At 35.5% G+C, this 24,605-nt stretch overlaps 7 protein-coding genes across 7 annotated transcripts; 4 read left to right on the top strand and 3 right to left on the bottom strand.

Moving 5' to 3' along the window:
* Window positions 1-479: 479 nt before the first annotated feature.
* On the top strand, window positions 480-2,164 carry MONOS_11350 (uncharacterized protein; the record flags this gene model as incomplete). The annotated part of the gene is made up of 6 exons (XM_067863874.1): window positions 480-624; window positions 698-768; window positions 830-1,320; window positions 1,378-1,905; window positions 1,945-2,105; window positions 2,140-2,164. Exons 1-6 carry the CDS (start codon window positions 620-622, stop codon window positions 2,162-2,164), a joined length of 1,281 nt encoding a protein of 426 aa, XP_067723693.1. The 5' UTR covers window positions 480-619.
* Window positions 2,165-7,948: 5,784 nt separating this feature from the next.
* On the bottom strand, window positions 7,949-10,832 carry MONOS_11351 (alpha-glucosidase; the record flags this gene model as incomplete). The annotated part of the gene is made up of 1 exon (XM_067863875.1): window positions 7,949-10,832. The coding sequence occupies one exon, from the start codon at window positions 10,830-10,832 to the stop codon at window positions 8,262-8,264; it is 2,571 nt and encodes an 856-aa protein (XP_067723694.1). The 3' UTR covers window positions 7,949-8,261.
* A 477-nt stretch (window positions 10,833-11,309) lies between these two features.
* MONOS_17902 (uncharacterized protein) lies at window positions 11,310-12,774 on the bottom strand (the record flags this gene model as incomplete). The annotated part of the gene is made up of 3 exons (XM_067870869.1): window positions 11,310-12,080; window positions 12,140-12,630; window positions 12,693-12,774. 3 exons carry the CDS (start codon window positions 12,772-12,774, stop codon window positions 11,310-11,312), a joined length of 1,344 nt encoding a protein of 447 aa, XP_067723695.1.
* A 1,106-nt stretch (window positions 12,775-13,880) lies between these two features.
* On the top strand, window positions 13,881-14,186 carry MONOS_11352 (uncharacterized protein; the record flags this gene model as incomplete). Its single annotated transcript, XM_067863876.1, has 1 exon — window positions 13,881-14,186. One exon carries the CDS (start codon window positions 13,881-13,883, stop codon window positions 14,184-14,186), a length of 306 nt encoding a protein of 101 aa, XP_067723696.1.
* A 1,321-nt stretch (window positions 14,187-15,507) lies between these two features.
* On the top strand, window positions 15,508-17,755 carry MONOS_11353 (uncharacterized protein). The gene has a single exon (XM_067863877.1). It carries the CDS (start codon window positions 15,603-15,605, stop codon window positions 17,430-17,432), a length of 1,830 nt encoding a protein of 609 aa, XP_067723697.1. The 5' UTR covers window positions 15,508-15,602; the 3' UTR covers window positions 17,433-17,755.
* A 545-nt stretch (window positions 17,756-18,300) lies between these two features.
* Window positions 18,301-21,054, bottom strand: MONOS_11354 (uncharacterized protein; the record flags this gene model as incomplete). Its single annotated transcript, XM_067863878.1, has 1 exon — window positions 18,301-21,054. One exon carries the CDS (start codon window positions 21,052-21,054, stop codon window positions 18,865-18,867), a length of 2,190 nt encoding a protein of 729 aa, XP_067723698.1. The 3' UTR covers window positions 18,301-18,864.
* Window positions 21,055-21,163: 109 nt separating this feature from the next.
* Window positions 21,164-24,030, top strand: MONOS_11355 (uncharacterized protein; the record flags this gene model as incomplete). Its single annotated transcript, XM_067863879.1, has 4 exons — window positions 21,164-21,493; window positions 21,554-22,486; window positions 22,616-23,201; window positions 23,460-24,030. 4 exons carry the CDS (start codon window positions 21,164-21,166, stop codon window positions 23,753-23,755), a joined length of 2,145 nt encoding a protein of 714 aa, XP_067723699.1. The 3' UTR covers window positions 23,756-24,030.
* Window positions 24,031-24,605: the final 575 nt, after the last annotated feature.

Raw genomic sequence — 24,605 nt, forward strand, 5'->3', positions numbered from 1 at the left:
AGTTGGTCTCTCAAATAAAACTTTTTTTTCTTATTTCCAAATTCCAAATGTCATTTTGGGCTTGGCGAATTTTATTCGATTCTTTCTTCATATTTGTTTGTTCTGCATTCGTATCATTTTGAAACAATTGCTCTTTTCTTTTGCTCTTCTTATCTTTTTTGATTGTGAAATTCTTTCATCTTCAACAGTTCAACGAGTCATTTTAATAAGAAAATTAAAAAGAAGGCAAGTGAAAAATAGATAACATTGTTAAGGTGTGCAAACATTTGTTCTCCTTGTTTCAGTCAGAATTGTTGAAGCCAAATGAGAAAAATATTTTCGTTCAAGAATCGTTTTATTTGTCCGTTTCTATTTTCTCATAAAAAGAATTTCTTTTGTTTCTTAGAAGTGATTGCAATTCCAATCTCAGAGTGCATTTGCTTCAAATAGAAAAAAGACAAAGGAAAATATCATCATAATGAATTTCTGTTGGTTTGATCAATCAGAAACAAAAGGTTTTCCATTCTTTCCTCGTTCAGTGGAGCTCTGCTGTCTCGTTGAACTTTTATTGCAAAAACAATTGTATTAAAAAACAAAGCAATTTGTGTTGAAGTTGCACTTGCTTCTTGAAAGAAAATAAATGATGTTTGAATTTTTCGTTTATTTTGTTGAGAAAAGAATGAATATGAACATGTTATTCACTGAACATGATAAGCAGAAAGGATTTTCGAGCTATTGATAAGTCTATCGATAAGTTCAAAAAGATGACATTAAAAGAACATTTTTCAGGTTTGTTCATGATTCTGTGATTTGAAGCCCAATTCTGTTTATTTTATTATTATTTTCGAAGAATTTCTTCATGAGCTGGGACGTTGCGATGAGAATGCACAAAGACAGAAAATCCTTGAAATGAATGAAATAATTGACGAAATGGAGGAAGAAGAATTCAAATCTGTCTTCACAAAAGAAATGTTCAATAAAATGGACGAAATGATTAAAGAAGGGGAAGTGAAAATTGAAAATGCTTTTTATTTGCTGAAACACCTTGGATATTGCATCTTTTTGAAAGATATGTGGGCTTTTGGTTTTTGGTATTCTTCATTGAACAAAAGATTCGAGAAAATGATAATTGACGAATGTGAGAAGAAAGAAGAAAAAAATGATAGACTGCTGGTTGATCTTTGTGAATGCTATGCTTCCTTTAGATCCAACTTCTCAAAGGAATGGATATCAATCATTGTGCCTTGCCTTCTGAAAGCTGCATCGAGGAAAGAGGAGAGCAAAGAAGTCCAGAAAGACGTGGAAATGGCATTGTTGGCCTTGTGTAATACTAAATATTATGTATGAGCACTTCTATTTCCTTTTTGAAGTTATTGAATTTTTTCATTTTTTTATAAGCTTATCGAACAAGAACTTTACGTAAATGAGATCAAAGAAATCATCAAATATCATCAAGAACATCACAATCTAACACAACTTGCGTATCAATATGCTTGGGAGTTTTTGATCAACAGATTATTCTGCGACACATCTTTGGAAGATGTTGTTGTGAATGAACTGCATTTTTCCAGAGAAGCAGCAAGAGAATTAGAAGAGCTGACAAGACGTGTGGAATGGAAGAGAAAAAAAGAAGAAAGAAGAAAAGAAACGAAAGAAGAGCTTGCGATAACAAGATGGCTCGACTTATTATGTTGTAATTTTCTCTATCGTCTGTTGATGAATGAAGAATATTCTGGGATTATCCAAAGCATTGCACTGTTATTCAGAGCATCAAGGGATAATTACAGCAAATTTGGCTACAGTTGCTTTGATCTTTTCGAGAGAATGGCAATTTTCAGAGGATTGAAAGTTGAAGACTTGTTAAAAGGTGGAGCAATTGATGCAGTTTTGGAAGAGATACAGCGGCCAACGTTGAATGACAAGATGGTATATAACTGCTTGGAATTTTTTATGAATGTTTCACAGAGATTGAAAGAAAAGAAGAAAGATGAAATGGAAGAAGAGAAAAGAAAGAAGATAAAAAGGAAGATATTTGAAAGGATGGAAGAAGAAGGATACGAAGATATTATCGAAAGCTTTTATGAAAGATTTGAATTTTTCAACAGACAATATTATCGAAAACTATCGTTGAACATTTCTGATTATTTAATAAGTGTTTAGGGAAACAAAATACATTGCACCCTAAAAAACAAAATTTTCACTTTTTTCATTTTATCACAAAAAATCATGTGAATATTTTTTATTGTTTATTTTTCCCAATTTCAAAAAAGAAAAATATATTCGATTGACGGTTCAATGCTCTCTTTTCTTCATCAAAAGCCTTTTCCAAATGATTTATCCATTCATCAATTTCATGAAAAAATAAAGAACATTTATTTGTTCATTCATCAACTTGAAAAGTCTCTTTTCTGATCCTTTGAGGAGTTAATAATCCTTCAGATTCTTCCCTGGCTTTTCCTTGTTTCATATGATCTCATTGAGACTGAAGATGAGAAATTAAAACCCTGCAGACAAAAAAGGAGTTTCAAAGACGAATGCAAATGGAAAGATGAAGATGCTTTCTTTTTGACCAGTGGAGAGTTGATTGCATTTTCTCATCCAAAAATGTCCTCTTTCTCTTTCCCATTTTCTCGTTCTGTTTCGTCTTCCAATGCGCCTTGGCAAGCAGTCATTAAGAATATAGCATTCACGGTCAATTCCATCTGAGAAAGAGAAAAGAAGACTTCACAAAGAATGAATAAGTGGAATTAGAAGTAATAAAATAGAAATGATCAAGATGTTGAAGAAATATGTTGAAGGATTTGAAGAAAAAGAAGTAGAGAAGAAGAAAATAGAGAAGAAGAAGAAGAGCAGTTGGTTTCCCTTGTTGTGAAGTTGACTCAAGAAAGTGGAAGATGACTGTGCTTTTTCTGCAATCAGCCTCCAATCAGTGAAATGATGTTTGCAAGGGAAAGAATTTGACAGAAGATGAATTTCCAAAATGTTCCCTTTCATGCCAGGTGAAGATGTTATTATGGGTGCTTTTTGGCTTTTCTTGACTCGCAAACTGGCTTCAGCTGGAATAACAAGCGAAAAAAGAAAATTCCTCTCCAGAAAGTTCATTGTGAAGTCTCAGAAACAAGCAGGCCAAGAATGGATCACTTCAAGCTCCAAAGGAGAAAACAGCTTTTCCTTCCTCTTCTTCTATCCTTTTTAATTTGATTTTATTTGTTTTTGTTTGAAAGTGAACTTCAGACAAATCCTGCTTTCATGCGCGTTCACTTGCCTTTGCCTGTGTTGTCTGAAAGAAACAGAATATCTGTTTGTCTGAGCAGTGAGTTGTCATCTTTGAAGAAATAATTATCAAAGGGAATTGGGAAGAGGAAGAGAAAGAGGAACACATGAGATTATGAACATTGATGTGATGTTGCATCCAAAGTGAAGCTGTGAAAGATTCTTCAAAAATTCAGTGAGATTTGCTGAAATGCAATGGAAAGTGCCGTGTCACAAGCAAACAAACAGAAGAAAAAGAAGATCGATTGATTGCTGAAATGAAGATAGATGCTATGTGAATGTGTGAATGAATGAAGGAGAGGGTGTGAGTGAAGTCGAAGTGGAAGATGAAAATGGCAAGAGTAAATGAAATGAATGAAGAATGAACAATTTTTGTGGAATATTCTTTGTGTCAAGCAAAATATGTGATTTCAGAACAAAATCTTTTCTCTTCTTTTCTCTTCTCCACTTTTCTCATTATCTTTTTTCTGCTAATTTTCTGTCTTCTGCCTCTTCTGAACCTCATTTTCAATTCTATTCCGTTTCATTCCGCTCTTCCACAGCTTTTCTGAGAGCATGACAGAAGGAATGGAATCAAAAAGAGCATTTGCTTTACAGACGCACATGAAGGAATTCTGCATTTGAAGTTAAATTATCGTCTCCAATTATCTCTTTAACAAAAAACAATAGCAATCCGGTTATGCAATCTTCGTATCCTTCTTCTTCCATCTTTTCAAATAATTCAATTTTTGCTGCCTTTCTTTTCGCTTCTTCCGTTTCATCACCAGTCTTTCCTTTCAACATTTCACAAATCCTTTTAAAGAATTCAAAATAATCGTAAGCATGTTCATCTTTAAATGTTGTTTGCCTTATTTCCTCCAAAAATACATCAACAACTCCGCCTTTCAACAAATCACCAATTCGTGTATCTCTATTTTCCGCAAATATTCTCAAAGAATAAATGCACCAGTGGCTGATTTCTTCATTGTTCTCCTTTGCCATTCGAAGCAGTTGAATAATGCTGCTGATAAGCTCAACATTTCTTTCGTTCCACAATTTGTGGGAGGATAAAAATGTGTAAAATAATCGGAGTCATTTCACAAAACAAAATGGTCTTTTGTTTCTTCTTCTTTTCTCGACCAATTCACATTTCTTGTCAGCTCTTCCAGTTCTCTTGCTGCCTCTCTCGCAAAATGCAGTTCTTCAGCAATTGCGCCATTCAAACAACGATCTCTGAATAATCTTTGAATCAAAAACTCCCAAGCTGATTGATACGCCAGATGGATTAGATTGTAATTCTCCTGATGATATTTGATGATTTCTTTGATTTTATCCAGAAACAATTTTTTCCTCACTTTCTATTTAAAAAAACAAGAATAATAGCAATAAACAAAAATAAATGCAATTCATTCAATCAATTAATTCATTAATAAAGTTCACCTCAAATTTCCCAATGTTGCTCAAAGCTAACAAAGCTAATTCAGTTTCTTTTTGAACTTCATCATTTTCCTCTTTATTCAACGCAACTTTCAGAAGATAAGGCACACAAAACGATATCGACTCGGATGAAAGCTTATTGAAAAGAAAGACATTGCATTCGCAAAGATCAACAAGAAGCTTTTCATCCTTATCTTCTTCCTTTTTCTTTTCTTCATCGGAAATCATCTTTTCGAATCTTTTGCTCAACGAAGTTTTTCTGAATTCAGAAATCCCCATATTTTTCAACATTTTGCAATATCCAATGTGCTTCATCAGCAAAATAGACTTTTCCATCGCCAAATTCTTTTCTTCGATCATTTTGTTCGCTTTATTGAGCATTTCTATCGTGAATATGGATTCAAACTCTTTTCTGCCCATTTTCTCAACTATTCTCCTTATTTCCTCGATTTTCTGTTTCTGTTCATCCTCATCGCAATCTTCCAACTCAGAAAACTCCTCTTCAAAAATCACAAAAATATTCTAATCATTGAAAATTTTATCAGAGAAAAAAAAACCACAAACTTGAAAACTTTTCTGTTAGCTCTGATATGAATTCTTCAATATCATCACCATCAAATTCGTTTTCCCTTTTTTCTTCATTATTATCAACGAAGTTAAAATTATTTTTTTACATGTCTTTCTCATCCTCAAAGTTAAATATTGGAATTATTTTGCTCATCAGATAATCTGGGCATTCAAAAAATATCACCAATTTCACAAACAAGATAATCGATTGATTCAAACATATTTGTTTTTCAAACAAGCTCTGGGTTCACAATTTCAAATCAAATAGATTTTCTTGGTTAATATTTTTTGCTTATAGGGAAAAACTTGCGTGAGCCTTCTCTGTTCCTTTGCTTGAGAAATTAAGCAATTCTTTTTTCTTTGAAGTGATCAATCCCATTATTTAAATTTCAAGTTTTGGATGTTATTTGTGGACAAATTCTGAGGAAGGAACAATAGATTTTTCGGCAAAAGTCACCTTTGGTTGGCCTAATTTTTTTACTTTTTTTTTTTTTTTTTTTTTTTTTTTTTTTTTTTTTTTTTTTTTTTTCGAATGAAGTGCATTGTTAATTAATAAAAAGTGTTCATATGTGATATTTTAGGTGAATTGAAGTGCGGAAATGTGTTTATAAATAAAAAAATAATGGATATTTTTTTAAATTTATGGGATGTGATCATTATTTTTTTTGTTTGATCGAAAATTCAAAAGAATCGAAAAGAAGTTCATAAGCTATTAAAGACATTTCTGAACAAAACAATGCTTGGCAATGGATGTTTGGAACAATACTGAAAGGAAAATCCCCTTTTTGCAGGAGACACAGAATTCCAATGAATTTTATCGGAGAGAATACAGGGAAGAAGTGTTGGAGATGCAAAAAATAAAGGGCGAAACGTTCATTATTTCATGGAAGTCAGTTTAAAAAAATGCACATCAAAATTGAAAAAGTGCTGTTGATTATTCTCTTTTTTTGGATTGGAATGACCATCAAACATGGAAGTCTTCTACTCAGTATTCACAGGCACTCAGTCGGTTTTTGGTACAGTGCATGTGGATATGCTTGCAAACAATACCTAATATACTAGCCTATTCAACTTGGAGGTGAAAGCAAGACAGTGAAAATAGATGAATGCTTTTTACGTCGAAGAAAATATCGAAGAGGAAGATACAAGAGGAAACAATGGATTTTTGGAGTAATCGAAAGAAGATAGTGTCTGCAAGTTTGGAAAAAAATGCTATGGATCTTCAAAGATTGTTCAAGAAGTTCTTTGTTACCTATTATAAAACAGCACATATTGCCTGGAACCACTGTAATGAGTGATTCTTGGAGAGCATATGCAACATTGGCAAAAGAAGGCTATTCAGTCAAAACCGGGGATGATCTCATCGAAAACATTCACATTCGTTTTCAGTCACATTCTTCCATGCACCGACATTTTTGGTCAATTTTTCATTCATTTTCCATCGCATGTTATCACAGGGCTGAAAATATATAATCACATTTTTTATTATTATGATGTGTGAAATTTTCAATGAAAATTCGATTTTTTGATCAAAGATTTCAATATTTTGATTTTTCAAAATTTTATTTAAATAAGTCTAAATAACATAATAAAACATTAAAACAATTTTTTTTTATTGAAAAATGTGTTTTTGTGAAGAATTTTCAAAAATTAAAAAATCTACCTAAAATTAATAATTTCAAAATTTTCTTTTTATTTTTTTTTTGTGTTTAGGATCATCATGCATAATCACAATTCGATATTGTCACAAAAAGAAGTGCAAAAACCGATGTGATTTTATCCGGTTTTGACTATAAATACATTTGGGTGATTCTTTTTAAAATCATATTATTCCATTCAAAAATTCCAAATAGAAAACTTCATTTTAATATCAACAAAAGAACACTGAAAAATGAAAAGGCTTATTGAAAACATCTTCATAAACATTTGAGCAATAATTTTTTTATTTGAATAATGATGGTATTCTTGACTTTTGGAAGAAAATAAAATGGTCAAAGTCGAAAAACATTTAATCATTCAACTCACTTAAAAAAGTTATGATTTTGGAAATAATCACAAATTTGTTTTATTTTCTTTCTTTCTTTCTATCTTTCTTTTTTTGAAAAAACAATTTTCCAATCAAGTTTCCACTTTTCATGTCAAAAAAAATTATTGAAATATTTATTTTGTGTCAAATGCAGGTGAAAATGAAAATTGAATATTTTCATTAGATTCTCTTTCCAATTCATCAGAAATTTGATGAAAATATTCAATTTTCATTTCCATCTGAATATAAAACAAGAGGAACATTTAGAATTATTTGTACCATTTAATTTTTTTGTTGTTCTTTTTTGTGATTTTTTTTATTCTTTTCCAGACGAACTAACGTATTATTGCAAGCATCTGCATCAAAAGATATGGGGCATATTTTTTGCATTTATAGAAAATTCAACGATTTGTTCCTAACTTTTTCTGCAATCAAATAATTGTAATTCTGACATTCTCACGCAAAATCAAACATAGAAGTATTGATATGTTGAGAAAAATCTTCAAAGCGCAATTTGGAACAAAATTCACAAAGCAAAATAGTTCGTCCCATATTGAAATAGAATCACAAACATGTCAGAGAAAAAGCTTTCTTGAAGGAATAATTTCATTTTCAAGTCAAACAAACTCGTTTTTCTTATTGTTAAAGGTTAAGAAATACACAAACTACCGGTTTTTCCACAAACTACTTCTTTATTAACCAAGGGAAAATAAATCTCCCTCAAATTTCTGAATGAAATTCAAAAAAATAAAAATAAAAATAAAAAATGTTAAGTTATCATTTACAACAGATGCTAAATTAACTGGATAAATATGAAAAACTTAAAAATAAAACAAAACTTATAAAAATTTATGAACATTTAAAACATTAAACAACAATACTTCGATTTATGAAAAAATCGTATTGAATACACAAATAATCTCTCTATACAGTTATTAAAAATAAAATGTTATATAAAAACTCTTCATAGATAAGTCTACAAAGGCAGTCTTTTTTTTTTCTATCCCCACAGCATTTCAAACTCTTTCAACAGCATCCACTCACGTGGGTCTCCCCCATACGCTTTCCTCACAATTAGTATCTTCTTCTCCCTATCGTACTCAAACGATGATGCCCTTTGGTCGTTGAAATGGATCTTGCTCGGCTCCTCTGCCACACCCAGAATCCTGATCTCCTCCAGCACGTGCATCGAGTTGTACCCAACTTCCGTCACTGACACAGACAGCCTTCCGCCTTTCTTGCCACGGCCCCTCTGCGTAACTTGGAACCTCACCGCAGACTTCTTGCAGTCCCCGTTCTCATCAACACTCTCACCGTCATCCACAGAGATATATCCAAAGGCACACTCGTTGTAATCCAGCGCTGCAATAACTGTGAATGGAGCATCTTTCATATTCATCAGCCGCCGAGCCACGTAGTTCTGCTTTGTGAATATCGCCCCGCCCCGAATATGAACTGGAATTGTGTTCAGATCTGCTGGCAGATCCACTTCAACACCGTTCAGCTCTCTAAATTCATTGCTTTCATTCGAGCTCTCCTCCTCTTCATTCGCCTCGACGCTCTTGTCTTCTGCCCCTGACCAGTAATCATACCACCTCGCCCTCGGGAAGTAGCAGCCTGTGGCCTTCTTTGCTCCTGGCTCAAGCACTGGGGAGACTAGAAGCGCACTGCCCAGCATCGCCTGGCTGTCGATTTTCAGGCAATTTGAGTCTCCTGGAAATTCCATTGAAAGCGAGCGAATGATTGGCACACCTTCGTCATGCGATTGATGCATTAGTGTGTAGAAATAGCTCTGGATCTTCTGCCTTTCTTGAAGGAACCTGCGGTTGTATGACGTGTACGGCTCTCCAAACGCGTACATCTCCTGCGAAATAGAATCATCAGAGCGGTGGTTTCTAAAGAACGGGTACAGAAAAGCTGCAGCCTCAGTCCAGCGGGTCAGCAGTTCCGCATTTGTGTCCCCGTTGAAGCCACCCACGTCGCAGCCAGTGAATGGCATGCCAAACAAGCCCGACGAAAGGATCCCGCTGATCGAGTCCCTCAGATCCTCCCACTTCGCTTCATTTTCACCAAGCCACAAAAAGTTGTTCTTCCCACTTCCTGCAAAACTCGCCCTGGACAAAACAAATGGACGTTTGTTGCTGTTGACAGCTTTCAGTCCTTCGATTGTGTGGATGTTCTCCATGTGCGCATACAGTGAGTGCGTCAGATAGTACGGCCCTGCAGCAGTGACAGCGTCAGACTGAACGCCGTGATGATCCAGTTCCCCTGGCGTCCAGGCATATTTAGTCTTTCCTCCATCTTCATCGCACTCGCCATTGCAGAAGTTGGAGATCTCATTCATGTCGTTCCAGATCCCATCCAAATTCAGTTCCTTCACAAACTTTGAGATGCGACTCGCCCACCAGCTCCCGCCGCCTGTCGAAAAGAAGTCTGGGAAGATCGTTCGTCCTGGCCACACTTCGCCAATGTAAGGCTGAGAAGTTCTATTTCTCAAATAGTATCCAGATGAGGCCAGACTTTCATAAGGTTCGTATCCTGACTCAATCTTCACTCCAGGATTTACAATCGCAACATATCGAATTCTTTTCTTTTCTTTAATGTCAGAAATAAATCGAGCAAACTGAGCTTTGGGGTAATTAACAGGATCTGTTGTAAAAAGCTTCTTTCCATCCATATAATCAATATCCGCCCACATTACATCCAATGGTAAGTTATATTTATCGTAATTTTCCACAACATTTCGCACATCATCAATTGATTTATAGCCCCAAGCACACTGATGAAATCCAGTTGCCCACTGAGGTACAAGAGCTGGCTTTCCAATTACGTCTGTGTATTGCTTAATCACATCTTTTTGGGTTGGACCCAAAAAAATGTAAAAATCTAGCATTTCGCCTGCCATTGCACGATATGTTATCCAACCATCTTGTAATTCAACTTGCATTGGTGCACTGTTGCAGAAGAAAATTCCGTGAGCCTTTCCGTTTGGACGAACTTCAACATGAAACGGATGAGATCCATAAAGATTTTGATCATCTGGAGGTGTTCCTCTATCTTGGTTGTGTATCGTATAGTTAAACGGATGTTTCAGAGCATATCTGCTTCTTCGACTTCCCAATCCGTATATGACTGAATTTTTTCCTGTAGTTGTTGTTAAAGAAATAAATTCTTTTTCTAATATAAGCGGGTGATCAAAACGTAGTGTTTGAGTATCAAAAATAACATCTCCAGTATCTTTTCGCTTGATAATTATTCCTCCTTTATCTATAAATTCAAACACATAATTTGTTTGAGAAGCAGCTTTTGTAACTTCTGAAATCTGCAATACATTTGGGATATTCATATATTTTTTTGAACGATCATAAAAACGTATGTGAATACGATCTTTAGTTTGACAATATATGTCAAAACTAAAGAATGTGGGATCAGGTGGAAAAGGTCCATTTCCTATATATCGCGTGAATGATCCAGTATATCCGTATGCTGTTTCTTTAGCATAAACATCATATCTAGGCAATTCCGCTTCGCAAAATTGCAACACAATACTGATTGCCACAATCGAAATCATTCTCACTTTATTCAAGATCGAACTATATATATAATTTAATTAAGAACATGAAATAGTTGAAGATTTGGGACGAAATAGATTACTTTTTGAATTTTGTTCTACACATTGCTTTCAAAGATTTTTCTCAACTTTTTTATACTTCAATATTTTATTTTGCATGAGGATGCCAGAATAACAATAATACGATGTGAGAAAAAGTTTGGAACTAATCATTGAATTTTTCATAAATGCAAAAATTCTGTGTCATTTTCTAATTTGAATTAAGATGGTGATTTTAAATTTTTGCACTTTGATGTGAATAAAGTGACCTCAATACAAATTAACATAGGGCTATTAAAAAATACCTCCATTAATTCAAATTTCTCGACTTAATCTGAATTGTATCTATTTTATTTGAATAAACTCTATCTTTTCGAATAAACACGAGATCATTCAAATAAAGTGCGTTTATTAAAATTATAAAAATCCATTCATAATTCATCCATTTGCAAAATAATCAGAAATATTTAATGACAATCTAAAATGATATTTTTCTCTGATAAAATAAACCGTTTCATTGAAAGTTGTGATGGTATCTTCGTATCCTTCTTCTTCCATCTTTTCAAACACTTTCCTTTTAGTTGCCTTTCTTTTTGCTTCTTCCATTTCATCTTTCTCCTCGTCTTTTAGTCTTTCTGAAATATTCATAAAGAATCTCAAGCAATCACACATAGCTTCATCTTCCAATGTTGGCTGCTGAAGTTCCTCCAAAATGAGATCAGCAGCTCCTTCCTTCAAAAAAGCACCAATATTCACAGAGTTGCAACCCGCCGCGTTTGCAAAAGCACATATGAACTGATTGTGAATTCCTCTGTGATTAGCCTTTGATGCACGAACCAACTGAGCAATGCTGCCAATAATCTCAGCAAAGCCTTCATTCCACAATGTGCATAAGATAAAGAAATAATCAACTGTATCAAGCCATCTCATTAAAATAATCTCTTCTTTTGTCTCTTTTCTTCTCTTTTCATTCTCTTCTTCCTTCGTCTTCCAATCCACACATCTTGTTAGCTCTTTAACTTCTCTTGCTGATTCTCTCGCAAATTGCAGTTCGTTCACAATAACATCCTCCAAGCTATTGTCACAGTAAAATCGGTTCGTTAAAAGCTCCCAAGCGAACAGATAAGCAAGTCGAGTCATATTTCTGTGTTTCTGATGATATTGGATAATCTCTTTGATTTCATTCAAATACAATTCTTTATCCATTTTCTTATAAAAAAGAGAGATAAAAATCAGTAATATCAAAAATGAAATAGAAATGCTCACACTTGAAATCCAATATTGTTCAAAGCCAGCAAAGCCATTTCCACTTTTTTTTGAACTTCCTCGCTTTCCTCCTTGTTCAATGCAACTTTAAGAAGACAAGGCATGTAAGTTGAAAGCAATTCCTCAGAAGCCCACCTGTTCAACAAAAGATAGCATTCGCAAAGATCAACAAGACGCTTTTCATTCTTTTCCTCATTTTTCTTTTCTTCTTCAATAATCATCTCTTTTATTCTTTCGCTCAATGAAGAATACGCAAATCCTAAAACCCGCATATCTTTCAAAACGATGCAATATCCAACATGCTTCAACAGAAAAATCGCATTTCCCATCGAAAGTTTCTCTTCTTTAATCATTTCTTCCATTTTATTGAACATTTCTTTTGTGAAGACAGATTCAAATTCTTCTTCCTCCATTTCGTCAATTATTACATTCATTTCAAGGATTTTCTGCGTTTGTGCATTCTCATCGCAATGTTCCAGCTCACCAAGAAATTCTTCGAAAACAATAATAAAATAAATAGAAATGGGCTTTCAAATCACAGAATCATAAACAAACCTGAAAAAAGTTCGTTTGATGTTATCTTTTTGAGCTCATCGATAGACTTATCAATAGCTCGAAAATCCTTTCTGCTTATCATGTTCAGTGAATAACATGTTCATATTCGTTCTTTTCTCAACAAAATAAACGAAAAATTCAAACATCATTTATTTTCTTTCAAGAAGCAAATCTAGCTTCAACACAAATCGCTTTGTTCTATAAAACAATTGTTTTTGCAATAAAAGTTCAACGAGACAGCAGAGTTCGGCTGAACGAGGAAAAAATAGAAAACTTTTTGTTTCTGATTGATCAAACCAACAGAAATTCATGATGATGATATTTTCCTTTGTCTTTTTTCAATTTGAAGCAAATGCATTCTGAGATGGAATTGCAATCGCTTCTAAGAAGCAAATGAAATTCTTTTTGTGAGAAAATAGAAACGGGCAAATAAAACGATTCTTGATGAAAAAATATGTCTCATTTGGATTCAACAATTCTGACTGAAACAAGGAGAACAAATGTTTGCACACCTTAACAATGTTATCTGTTTTCAACTTGCCTTCTTTTTAATTTTCTTATTAAAATGACTCGTTGAACTGTTGAAGATGAAAGAATTTAACAATCAAAAAAGATAAGAAGAGCAAAAGAAAAGGGCAATTGTTTCAAAAGAATGCGAATGCAGAACAAACAAATATGAAGAAAGAATGGAACAAAATTCGACAAGCCCCAAGGAGGCAAGGAGAATTGGGTAATGAGCAAAATGGGCATTATTTGAGAGGCCAACTCCAACAACAAAGCTTTATCATTTTGAAAATCAGACAAAGACACGACAAAAGAAGAAGCAGAAAATGACCTTTTTTTAAACTGCGAATTGTTTTGTAAATTCAACAGAAAAAGCCATTTTTTCCAGACAAAACGAGATGGAAAAAAGGAAACAGCAAAAGCAACTTGGCCTTGAGAAACACAAAGATGACACACAAATTGCCATTTCTTATTTGGGCGAAAACAATGAACAGACTTCAATGAAAGGAATTCGTCTTTCTTTTTTTGAGTCTCATTCAATCTGAATGAAGGGAGTGCAGAATTCAATGATTCATGTTCTGATAATACCGTCAGCTCAGATGAAAGAAAAAATCGAATTATTCGATTTGTCTTGTTTGATTGAGCATTTCATGTTCAGTTGAATTCAATAGAATAACCAGATGAATGAATGAACGATGTCTCATTAATTGTTCATTTTATTTCTGTGTTCAACATCACTTTCCAACAGAAAAGCCTTCTTTTTCTCGGTTTCTTCTTTTAATCCCACTGAATATATTGTCAACCTCGTCATCATCGCTTTCTTCTCATTTTTCACCTTCTTCTTCTTCTCCTTCACCTTCTCCTCCTTCTTCAGCTTTTTTCTCTTCTGCTTTATCATTTCCTTCGTCTTCTTCTTCCTCTCCTTCCTCTTCTTCTCCTTCTCCTTCTCCTTCTCCTTCTCCTTCTCCAACTGCTGATATTGCTGATTAAATACAAATGAATCATTTTCTGTGTTTTGTTCTGCCTTTCTATGAGCCAAATGAAGAGAAGGTGATCTTTTAATCTCATTCAATTCATCAAAAAAACAGAAACAGCAGAAGAATCAGAAATTCTGTTAACTTTGTTGAAAATAAAGGAAATTGCTTTGTTTAATTCATCATTTGAGATATTCTTTGGAGAAGAAGAGGAGGAGGAGAAAGAGGAGAAAGAGGAGAAAGAGGAGAAAGAGGAGAAAGACGAAGAGAAAGAAGGCGGAAGATGAATGAAATGTTTTATTGAAGGAAAGGTAAAGGAAAGACATATTGTCAACAGAAGAAGAAGAAGAAGAAGAATTTTCTTTTCTGTATGTGGATATGCTCCGTTTACCCAATAGCGCACTCTTTTATCATTAGTTGTTGTATAAGACTTATCGAAAGGGTTATTCGATGTGAAGAGATTTTTATTGTCTTGAAAATACACATCGTGGCCATATGGAGTGGAAGTGGTTGAGCACCTGCAATCGTGGAAGAAGAAGAAACAGCAATAATGATTGTCGCTTGGAGCTATTGATTGACTTGGATTAAAATCCAATCCTCCGCCAAACGATACAGCTGAGCACGAAATGAACTGGAGGCTCCTCATTTTGAATTGTGTGATTGGAACATATGAGCAATACATCCCTCCGCCATATTGACCTGTCGGCGAGCATGAAGTGAATAAACACTCAAGCACACAGGCACGCTCCATATTTTTATTTACTGTTCTGATACAGCCAGATCCTGAAATAGTGAATATTTAGATAAATATATCTCATCTATGAAAAGTGCTTTTATTTTAGATTTATCTAATTCAATTTTTCTTTTTCTTTTTTGTTTTTTGTTACTTCTTCAAATTTCACATTCCGTCTCATCTGCTCGCATTTTTGTTAATATTTTCTTTTCAAATGCTGCAAACCACGCAATTCTTTTATATCCCATCTCCTTCAGTGGAAAATTTCTGACAATCATTTTTTTAAAATTGGAGACCATCACAGATTGACAAAAATTTATTATTATTTCTTTTTCGATTATATTAAGTGATTGTGTTGGATCATTCATGGTTTTTCAATACTTCTTTCTTCGAAAGAGGTTTTCAAATTTTTGAAAAATGATTAACTGGAATTTAATAACTCTTTTTTGGAATAAATATTTTTTGTTTAAATGAACTGGGTAATCTTGAATAAACACTGATTATTTGAAATAAAAATTTTTCTTCCATAAATTCTTCTTTTTCTCATTGTATAAAATGAATCTCGAAATGTTAGATTAAAATTTCGAAATATTTATGTCAACCCATAACGAAACAGAATTATTGAAAGATCAAACATATTTGTTGAATCGCTTGTTTGCAAGCAACAAGCAATTGCAGTTCACATAAAATAACAAGGAAATGGGAAATAAAGTTGATACGATGAATCCTAAGAGAGATGCATATGGATGTACAAAAGCCATGAATTGGATAAGGTACAAAAAAACTGAACCACCAAAGAGTATGAAGCATGATATCACGCTTAAAGATGTAGACGGACGAACAATGGCAATGCACTGGATTGCAATCGTCAAATCAGATCCTCCAGAATGGATGAGACATGATGCCACACTTACAGATACAAACGAAGAGACGATGGCCATGCAATGGATTCAGTTTGTTCAAACAGAACCACCAAAATGGATGAGGCATGATATAACACTTGGCAATAAAGGCGGATGGACACTGGCCATGATATGGGTTGAAAATGTGAAAACAGATCCACCAGAATGGATGAGACACGATATCACACTTGGCAATAAAGGCGGATGGACGATGGCCATGCTGTGGACTTATCATGTTAAAACAGATCCACCAGAATGGATGAGACACGATATCACACTTGGCAATAAAGGCGGATGGACGATGGCAATGCTGTGGACTTATCATGTTAAAACAGAACCACCAGAATGGATGAAGCATGATACTTCGCTTGTGAACAAAAATGGGTGTACAATGGCTATGAACTGGATTTTAGATGTGAAGACAGAACCACCAATTTGGCTGAGACACGATGCAGAGCTTAAGGATAGAAATGGAATGACTTTGGCCATGAATTGGATTATTTTGAAAGAAAATACTCCACCGGAATGGATGAGGCACGATGCTGCACTTGCGAACAATGATGGCTGGACGATGGCAATGCTGTGGATAAGTAAAGTTAAAACGGATGTTCTGGGATGGATGAGACATGACATCACCCTGCGCAACAAGGACGGATGGACGATGGCGATGATCTGGATTGAAAATGTGAAAACAGAGCCACCGGAATGGATGAGGCACGACGTAACGCTTGCGAACAATGATGGATGGACGATGGATATGCTGTGGATAAAGCACATCAAAACAAACCCTCCTGAGTGGATGAAGGCGGACAAAGCACCTCACGATAAAGAAAAGAGAAGAGAGGGAGCGAGCTGTGAAAATGAGAGAAAATGTGAAAGTTTGGAGGGAGGAAAGGACGAAGCGAAAGGTTATGACAGAAATGGAAGAACAGAGGCGATGAACTGGATTATCGAAAAAAAAGCAGAGCCTCCAGAGGAAATGAGGCACGAGGCGACAGAGGGAGACGAGGAAGGAAGAACAATGGCGATGCTGTGGATAGAGAATGTGAAGAGCGAACCTCCGGAATGGATGAGGCACGATGTGGGGCGTGGGGACATGTATGGGAGAACGATGGCGATGACATGGATTGTGAACGTGAAAACAGAGCCGCCGGAGTGGATGAGGCACAGAGGGATGCAAGTGGACAAGGACGGGTGGACTATGGCGATGCACTGGATCAGGCACGTCAAATCAGAACCACCAGAGTGGATGCGGCACGAGGTTACGGTTGGGGATGAGAACGGATGGACAATGGCGATGCATTGGATTGGGGATGTTCAGACAGAGCCTCCGGAGTGGATGAGACACGAGGCAGTGTTTAGTGACCAGAATGGAATGACGATGGCTATGCACTGGATTACGTGGGTGAAGACAGCACCGCCAGAGTGGATGAGGCACAGAACGACACAAGTGGACAAGAGCGGGAGGACGATGGCGATGCTGTGGATTGCGAATGTTAAGAGCGAACCGCCGGAGTGGATGAGGCACGATGCAAACATCAGCAACAAGGAAGGGTGGACGATGAAGACATTTTGGAAGAACTATGTTGAGAGCGAGGTTCCGGGATGGATGAAAGGAGATTGCTAAGTTTGAGTGAATGCTTTGATTGTTCGGCTGCTGTTTGGATGGCTGAACAAATACCATGCAACGATTGAAATGAACGTCATGCCATTGTTTTTTGATTTCTTCTTATTTTTTGGTACAACTTTTCATTTTTTCAGAATAATAATTAAAGATGTTTTATTGCTTGATATTTTTCATTTTTGTATCTCTGCATTCAATTTGTATCTATTTGTTAATTTTATTGCTTGTTGATTTGAGACACACTTCAGCATTTTCCAACGGTTTTCTATTGATTACAAACAAAAGACATCACTTCATGGTGATTTAAAGTTTACTGTCTTTCAAAACCTGTTATTTCTCTATGTCTGAAACAATCTTCTAAAAGTACATCATAAATTGTTCTCAATCGAAAAACTTAAAAGCAAAGTCGAAAAACATTCAAACGAAATTTTTAATCTTTATTTAAGATCGAAATTTTGATAATCTGGGTGATTATTTTTGAAATCATAACTTTTTTCGATATGTTATTCTTTCAAATTCTGCTTGTCATTGGGAAAAGCTTTAGAATTCAAATGCTTAATTTATCACAAATGTTAAGAGAATAAGTGAATCTGCTGAAATAAAGATGAGAATTTTTCTTATTAACCTTTTCACTATTCTGTGATCATTTATTTTTATCCAAAGAAAATTTTTGAACAGAAAAATTTGAATGAAATAAAATGATTTCAAAAATAATCACCTATATTGTGAATGGAAATGTTTTCATATTTTTTTAATTTTTGAGTTTTTCTTTTCGGAATATATTTTTCAATCAAAACAAAATTGAATTCGCATGACTAATTTTTTTTTTTTTGAAAACTTCCTTTTGTTTAAATTTCAAATAAAACAGAAATTTCATATATCAATCATATTTCGGTTCTCAATCACCAAATTTTACTGTGATGAAAACAAATACTTGACAATTTTATAATTTCCTTTTTAATGAAGTTTTATTCATTGGAACAGAAAATTGATGAAAACATGAAATTAATATTTTATTTGAAAATTAAACAAAAGGAAGTTTTCAAAAAAGATTAGCCACATAACTTGATATGAATTTCTTTTCTTCTTCCTCTTCCTCTTCTTTATTTACGTATTCCGCCTTTGAATAAAATTATTTATTATTTCTGTTTCCAATAACAATCCCCATTAATAACCAACCCTTCCAAAAATTTTAATAATAACATTAAAAAAGTACATGCAAATTGTAATTTTGCAACAACGTTCAAAAAAATAATGAGTTAACAAATAAAATTTGATAGTTATGTAAATAATAAACACTTTGCATGATATTTCACAAAAAATTTGAAAATGTTCATAAAGAACATCTTTTCGCAACTCACGAGAGAAAAAAATCGAAAATTTGACTTTGGTATCCTTATTGTCACCGCTGAGCGCAATATATGTTTAGATGAGTCTAATTGTTGCTTTCTTTATTTAATTCTCCAATTCTCTCTACTTCATTCTCTATTTCATCTTCTTTTTCATCACCATATTTGATGACGCTGCCGTTGCTTTCCTCTTCCTCTTTTTCATTCATCTCTTCTTCTTCTTCTTCTTCCTCTTTTTCTTCCTCTTCCTCTTCTGAATCATTTATCGTCTCTCTTTCCATCACCCTTTCTTTTTCTTTTTCCTGCTTTTTCATCAGTTCAATCAAATGCTGTTTTTCTTCCTCAGCCTGTACCTCCATCATTTTGTCTATTCTCTCCTTCTCCTTCTCCTTCTCCTTCTCCTTCTCCTTCTCCTTCTCTTCTCTGTCTCTCTGCAGCTGCCTCACATCAAATGTAGGCACGATGGGCTCTCTGCTCCTTTTCTTCTGTTCAGCCGAGTGCGCTTGGGCATTACGTGCCTCGTGTCCACCTTTCAGATTTATCTCTTTCTCGGCTTGCGATTCTTCACATGTAGAACAATGTTCAGCAAATGCTTCATCTGATGCTTCCTCTTTCTTATCTTCATTTTGGCCTTTCTGACGAGAGTCGTAAAACGAAGAAGGAAACGAAGCAATTTGCTTGCTAAGCTGTGGGACAGAAGAATTGCGTGGTAGATGATTGCTTGAATCAAAAGGCTTAACTTCTCTTTCCGCTTTTAAACTATTGACTGCTTCGTTCAATCTGCCAACTTTCTCTTTCTCGTTTTCTTCTGTGCATTTTGGGCTTTCACGCGTTGCATCTTCGTAATTGCCTTCTTCATCTTCTTCGTTTATAAGAAGAAGGTAGCTTGACTTCAGCATTGGGACAGACTGACTAAAAGGGGACGAAAGGCCCTGCTCAGCAGTGAAATGAGACGATGACGGAGAAGAGCCAGAGGAAGAGGAAGAGGAAGCGCATGCAATCGACGAGGAAAGTGAAGCATGTGATGCTGATTGAATGTGACTGGCAGATGGAGTAGTCGGTGCTGGAGAGGTTGTGAAAGGAAAGACAAACTGGGAGAATTCGGAAGGCGGAGAGGGAAACTGAGGAGGCAAAAAGTGAAGCGAACGCGAAGTCAAAGGCGTTGAGGAGGCAGATGTGGAGGCAGTTGATGGTCTTCGAGCGCTTCGTGGGGTGGTTTCCTGCGAAGCAAGCATCGATGCAACAAATGGGTTAGGAATGGCAGCACGCATCTTCGCCATCTCTGCTTCTTGGGCCTGCTTAAAGGGGGACACAGGAAGTGGAGAAGAAGTGATAGTCTTAAAGGCGTTTGTTGGAAGAGGTGGAAGTGTTTTTGTTGAAGGTGATGGAGTGGCCAAAAAAATGTTGAATACAGATGAAGATTCAGGGGTTGAGGAAACAGATTTGCATTTAGCAACAGACTGTTCCAAAGAAGTTGAAGCAGAAGGAGTTGAAAATGAGCTTGAGGCAAGTGAAGCTTTTGAGTTTAAGGAATGAGAAGATGATGTTGGAGTTTCACAGTTAGATGGAGAAGATGAATGAACTAAGTTTTTTTCATTATGATTTGAAAATGGATTTTCTTGCTGTAAATTAGGGCGTGGAGGCGTAAACACGGAAGAAGCTGGACTTAAACAAGAATTATTATGTACAAGTGTAATATTATTAAGTCCATTATTGCGTAAATCTTTATTTGAAGCAGAAAGAAGAGGAGATTCTTTAATTTGAATGTTTTCACGAGGAGGAGATATTACCGGTGAAAATGCCGCAGCCCCTGACGCGGATATAGTTTTATTATTACAGAAGCAATTTGTTATTCCGTTTGTCGATGAGCTTGAAAGACTTTGCTGTAATGAAATATCTGCATCCTTATCTTCAAAAAAATGGATAAATTCCCTGAATATACTCATTCTACTTTGATCGTCAATTTCACGTCGAAGTATAAAGCTATGTGCGAATTTTTCTCCTTTCCAAGGCCCAGAATCAGCCTCACATGAGCATTGGATGAATACAAAGGGCTCGAATCTGTTAGATAATAAGGAATAAACATTCACATGGTTATCCTTATAGCTCTTATTGCTTTCATCGATTTGTTGAAGTCCAAAAAATGTTTTTGTGGTTCCTTTGCGCAAAACTAATTTAATTGCATCCACAGAATAGAGTTCAGACAGTCTTTTCAGATCAAATACAGCTTCTTTATAAAACAAATTAATAAACTCCTTTGCAACGGTCCCTTCCATAAACAAACTATAAAAATGTTTGATAAATAAGAAAAATAATGATTGAAATAAGACTGCAATCACTTATGGGTAATTTTCGAATAAAAAAATATTGGCATATGGATCAAAAATGAATAAAGATCCTGAGAATCCTAAGGATCCTGAAATTGTAGAGAATAAAGAAATACAATCTTCATCGAAATCTGAAGAAAAAGATGAAAATGAGGAAGAGGCACCAAAGCCAAAGCAAGTGATTAGATTTGTTCCTCGGAAAGCGGTTCGTTTCAGAGCTAGAGCGCCTCCTCCACCATCAGAAGCACCAAAAGTTCCAAGTCAATTTTCACAATTTACAGATAATATGATGCAAAAGATTTTGATGCAATTAAGCCATGAAGACAAACTCAAAGCTGCACTTGTTTGTTCAAAGTGGCGCGATTTGATTTGGGGAATGACGACAAGTGTTTGAAGTCTTTCACTATAAACCATTTTAAACATGATGTTTGCATATATATTTTTAAAGATTGATTTGACAGGTACAACAGCAAAAGCGTTTGCAATTGGACGTTCACTTTCCAGATTCACTTCATTGAAACAAATAAAATTGCCATTGCAAAGTGCAGACATATTATGTCGAACAGTGGCACAAACATGCCCTAACCTTGAAGTTCTTCTTTTTTCGCATCCAGTTCGTGATGTTAACATTGCCGCATCGCAGAAACTTGCTGATCTCACATCTTCTCTTCGGCGAGGAATTGCGCAGGGTTTTAAACTTCGGCACACATCCGCTTCATCAAGCGATAAAGATAGTGCTTCAAGTGATGATTCTAAAAAGTCATCAGACATGAGTTCATTAGTGCAGATTACTCCTCCTAACAAGCACATTAGACAATTGTCTTCAACATCTCCATCAACCCCGTCGCCAATCCTTGGAACATCATATGGGGTGCTGACGCCTTCTCCTACATCGTCTGCATCCGCAACATCCACTTCTGGTTCTGTTCTGGATCCTTTGTCGTCTCCAGTCAAAGCTTCATCAGAAACAAAAGAAAAAACAGAAGATAATTCTGAAAAAGAATCTGATTCAAGTGATTCATCATCACCTTCTTCTTCTTCTTCTTCTTCTTCTTCTTCTTCTTCTTCTTCTTCTTCTTCTTCTTCTTCTTCTTCTTCTTCTTCTTCTTCTTCTTCTTCTTCGTCTGTATCTGAAGATTCTTCCTCTTCTTCCTCTTCCTCCTCTTCCTCCTCCAGTGCCACGCCCTCACTCCCACCAGGAGTGTTCAACAAGATGACTGATGCCACCGCCAAGCTGCTATCGTCGTCTGCCACTCATCTGCACACCCTCGACCTCTCCTTCTGCTCTTCCCTTTCAGACGCTGGATTGGGCTTCTTCATCCGCAACTGCCCTGCCCTAAAGGTGCTCAACCTCAAGGGGTCGCTGAAGATATCTGACAGAGTTTGCTTATTTATTTATTTATTTATTTATTTATTTATTTATTTATTTATTTATTTTTAATTTTCAAAATTAATAATGTATTCTTCTATTGACATATGTATTATTAACTGCATGATGTTCTCTATAAAGGCTCTTTATGCTCTCTTTACTCCTTCTCCTAAACTAACATCATCATCATCTTCCTCTTCTTCTTCCTCTTCTTCCTCTTCTCCTTCCTCTCAACAACAACTCCCACCATCTTCTCTGACCTCTTCTCTTCTCAACCCCACTCTTTCTTCATCTCCAATCACTCCATCTCGAACACCTTCTTCTTCTTCTTCTTCTTCTCTTTCCTCCTCCTCCTCCTCTTCTTCTTCTTCTGATCCTTCTTCTTCTCTCATCCAGCCCCCCTCCCTCACCTTCCTCGACATCTCCCAGTGCTCCTGCATCACTCCCCAGGCACTCACCATGTTCTCTCAGTCTCGCTCTCTCTCCTGCCTCCTCCTCAACAACGCCACTCAGTTCACCCCTGACGAGCTCAAAAGAGTCGTCAGACCTTTGAGGATTGCTAATTCTTCCTCTTCCTCTTCCTCTTCCTCTTCCTCTTCTTCTTCTTCCTCTTCCTCTTCTCAATTTCCTTCTCCAAAGACGTCACCTGTGTTGGCGCCTGTTCCATTCAGCAGCACTCAGACAAGAGGAATGTCCAGACTGAAGAGACTGGAAATGAGTGGAACTGGTTTGTTTTTATATTATTTATTTATTTTATTTTATTTTATTTTATTTTATTTTATTTTATTTTATTTTTAACTAATCTTATCATAAATTTCTTTTTTTTTCTATTTCTTTATCCTCTTTTCTATTTGAATATTCCAATATAACATCCCCACAAATTTCTCCTTCATATTAATTTCTCTCTCTCTCTCTCTCTCTCTCTCTCTCTTTTTCTCACTCACTCACTCTCTCTCCTCACCCACAATAACATTAACACATCCAGCATTGAATGACGATGCCCTCTCATTCATCGTCCAGCGTGCCCCTCTCCTTCGCAACTTGAATGTCTCATTCTGCGCAGCCATCACTTCTGCCTCTCTCTCAGTCATCGCTGAGTCTCTGGCTTTCTTAGAAACACTGAATATTTCTGGATGCATTGGCATCACAAGCAAAGCAGTGAAGGCGTTTAAAGACGAAGCAGAAGGCAAAGGGCACCACATTAATGTTATCTTCGAAACAAAGAGGAAAAGCGGAAGTGAGAGTCCTGATCCTCGAGAGGAAAACATTCAAAATACTTGAACTGTTTTAAATTTTGCTTTATTATGTTATTGATTATTGCATTTATTTTCATATCACCTGTAAAAGCGTTGTTCTTGCGCTTTTAAAAAATCACGAGTAAAATCGAACTTTTTTAAAGGAAAAGGTTATGGCTACATTTTTGATCAAATGCCTTTCTCTATTGTTGCTCTTGTTGCTGTGGTCTTTTGGGCTGCAGCTCATTTCTTGTTTTTTTCAAAATTATTTTTTGCATATAAAAAATTGCTTCCAAAATTCAGCGAAGAAACTCATTATTCATTTTCGAGAATTACATATTTTGTGCCTTTGTGCATTGTACAATTGATTGCTATCTTTTTCTCACACTCAAAAAGCGCGATGATATCGTCATCAACTTTAAAAAATCCTGCTTTCTGTGTTTTTGCGTTGATTGCCACTGGATTGAGCCATTATCACTTCATCAGACTTTTCTTTAAAAAATGTTCACCAACTGATGCCGAACAAGACATGTCCATGATTGAATATTATTTAGAAATAGTATTTATGTTGATTTCCCTGCAACAGCATCTTTTGCGACCAGTTCTCATCCATTCATTTTTTATATCAATATGTTCAATTTTTCTTGAAATCTCAAATATCTCGTTATTCGAAGAAAAAGAAGCATATAACGATAATGATGACAACAATCAATCACAATCTTCTTCTTCTTCTTCTGATTCTGGTTCTATTTCTCAAAATTCAATGTCAACAACAAGTCACACTTCATTCATAAAACCCTTATCCACAACACCTCTCTTTTTAATATATGGAGCAACGTTCGTTATCTTTCGGATTGTAGCATTCATATTTGTGGTTATAAAAGAAACGTATGCCT

Source organism: Monocercomonoides exilis, assembly GCF_001643675.1.
Source record: "Monocercomonoides exilis strain PA203 chromosome Unknown scaffold36-1065637, whole genome shotgun sequence".
Taxonomy (NCBI): domain Eukaryota; phylum Preaxostyla; order Oxymonadida; family Polymastigidae; genus Monocercomonoides; species Monocercomonoides exilis.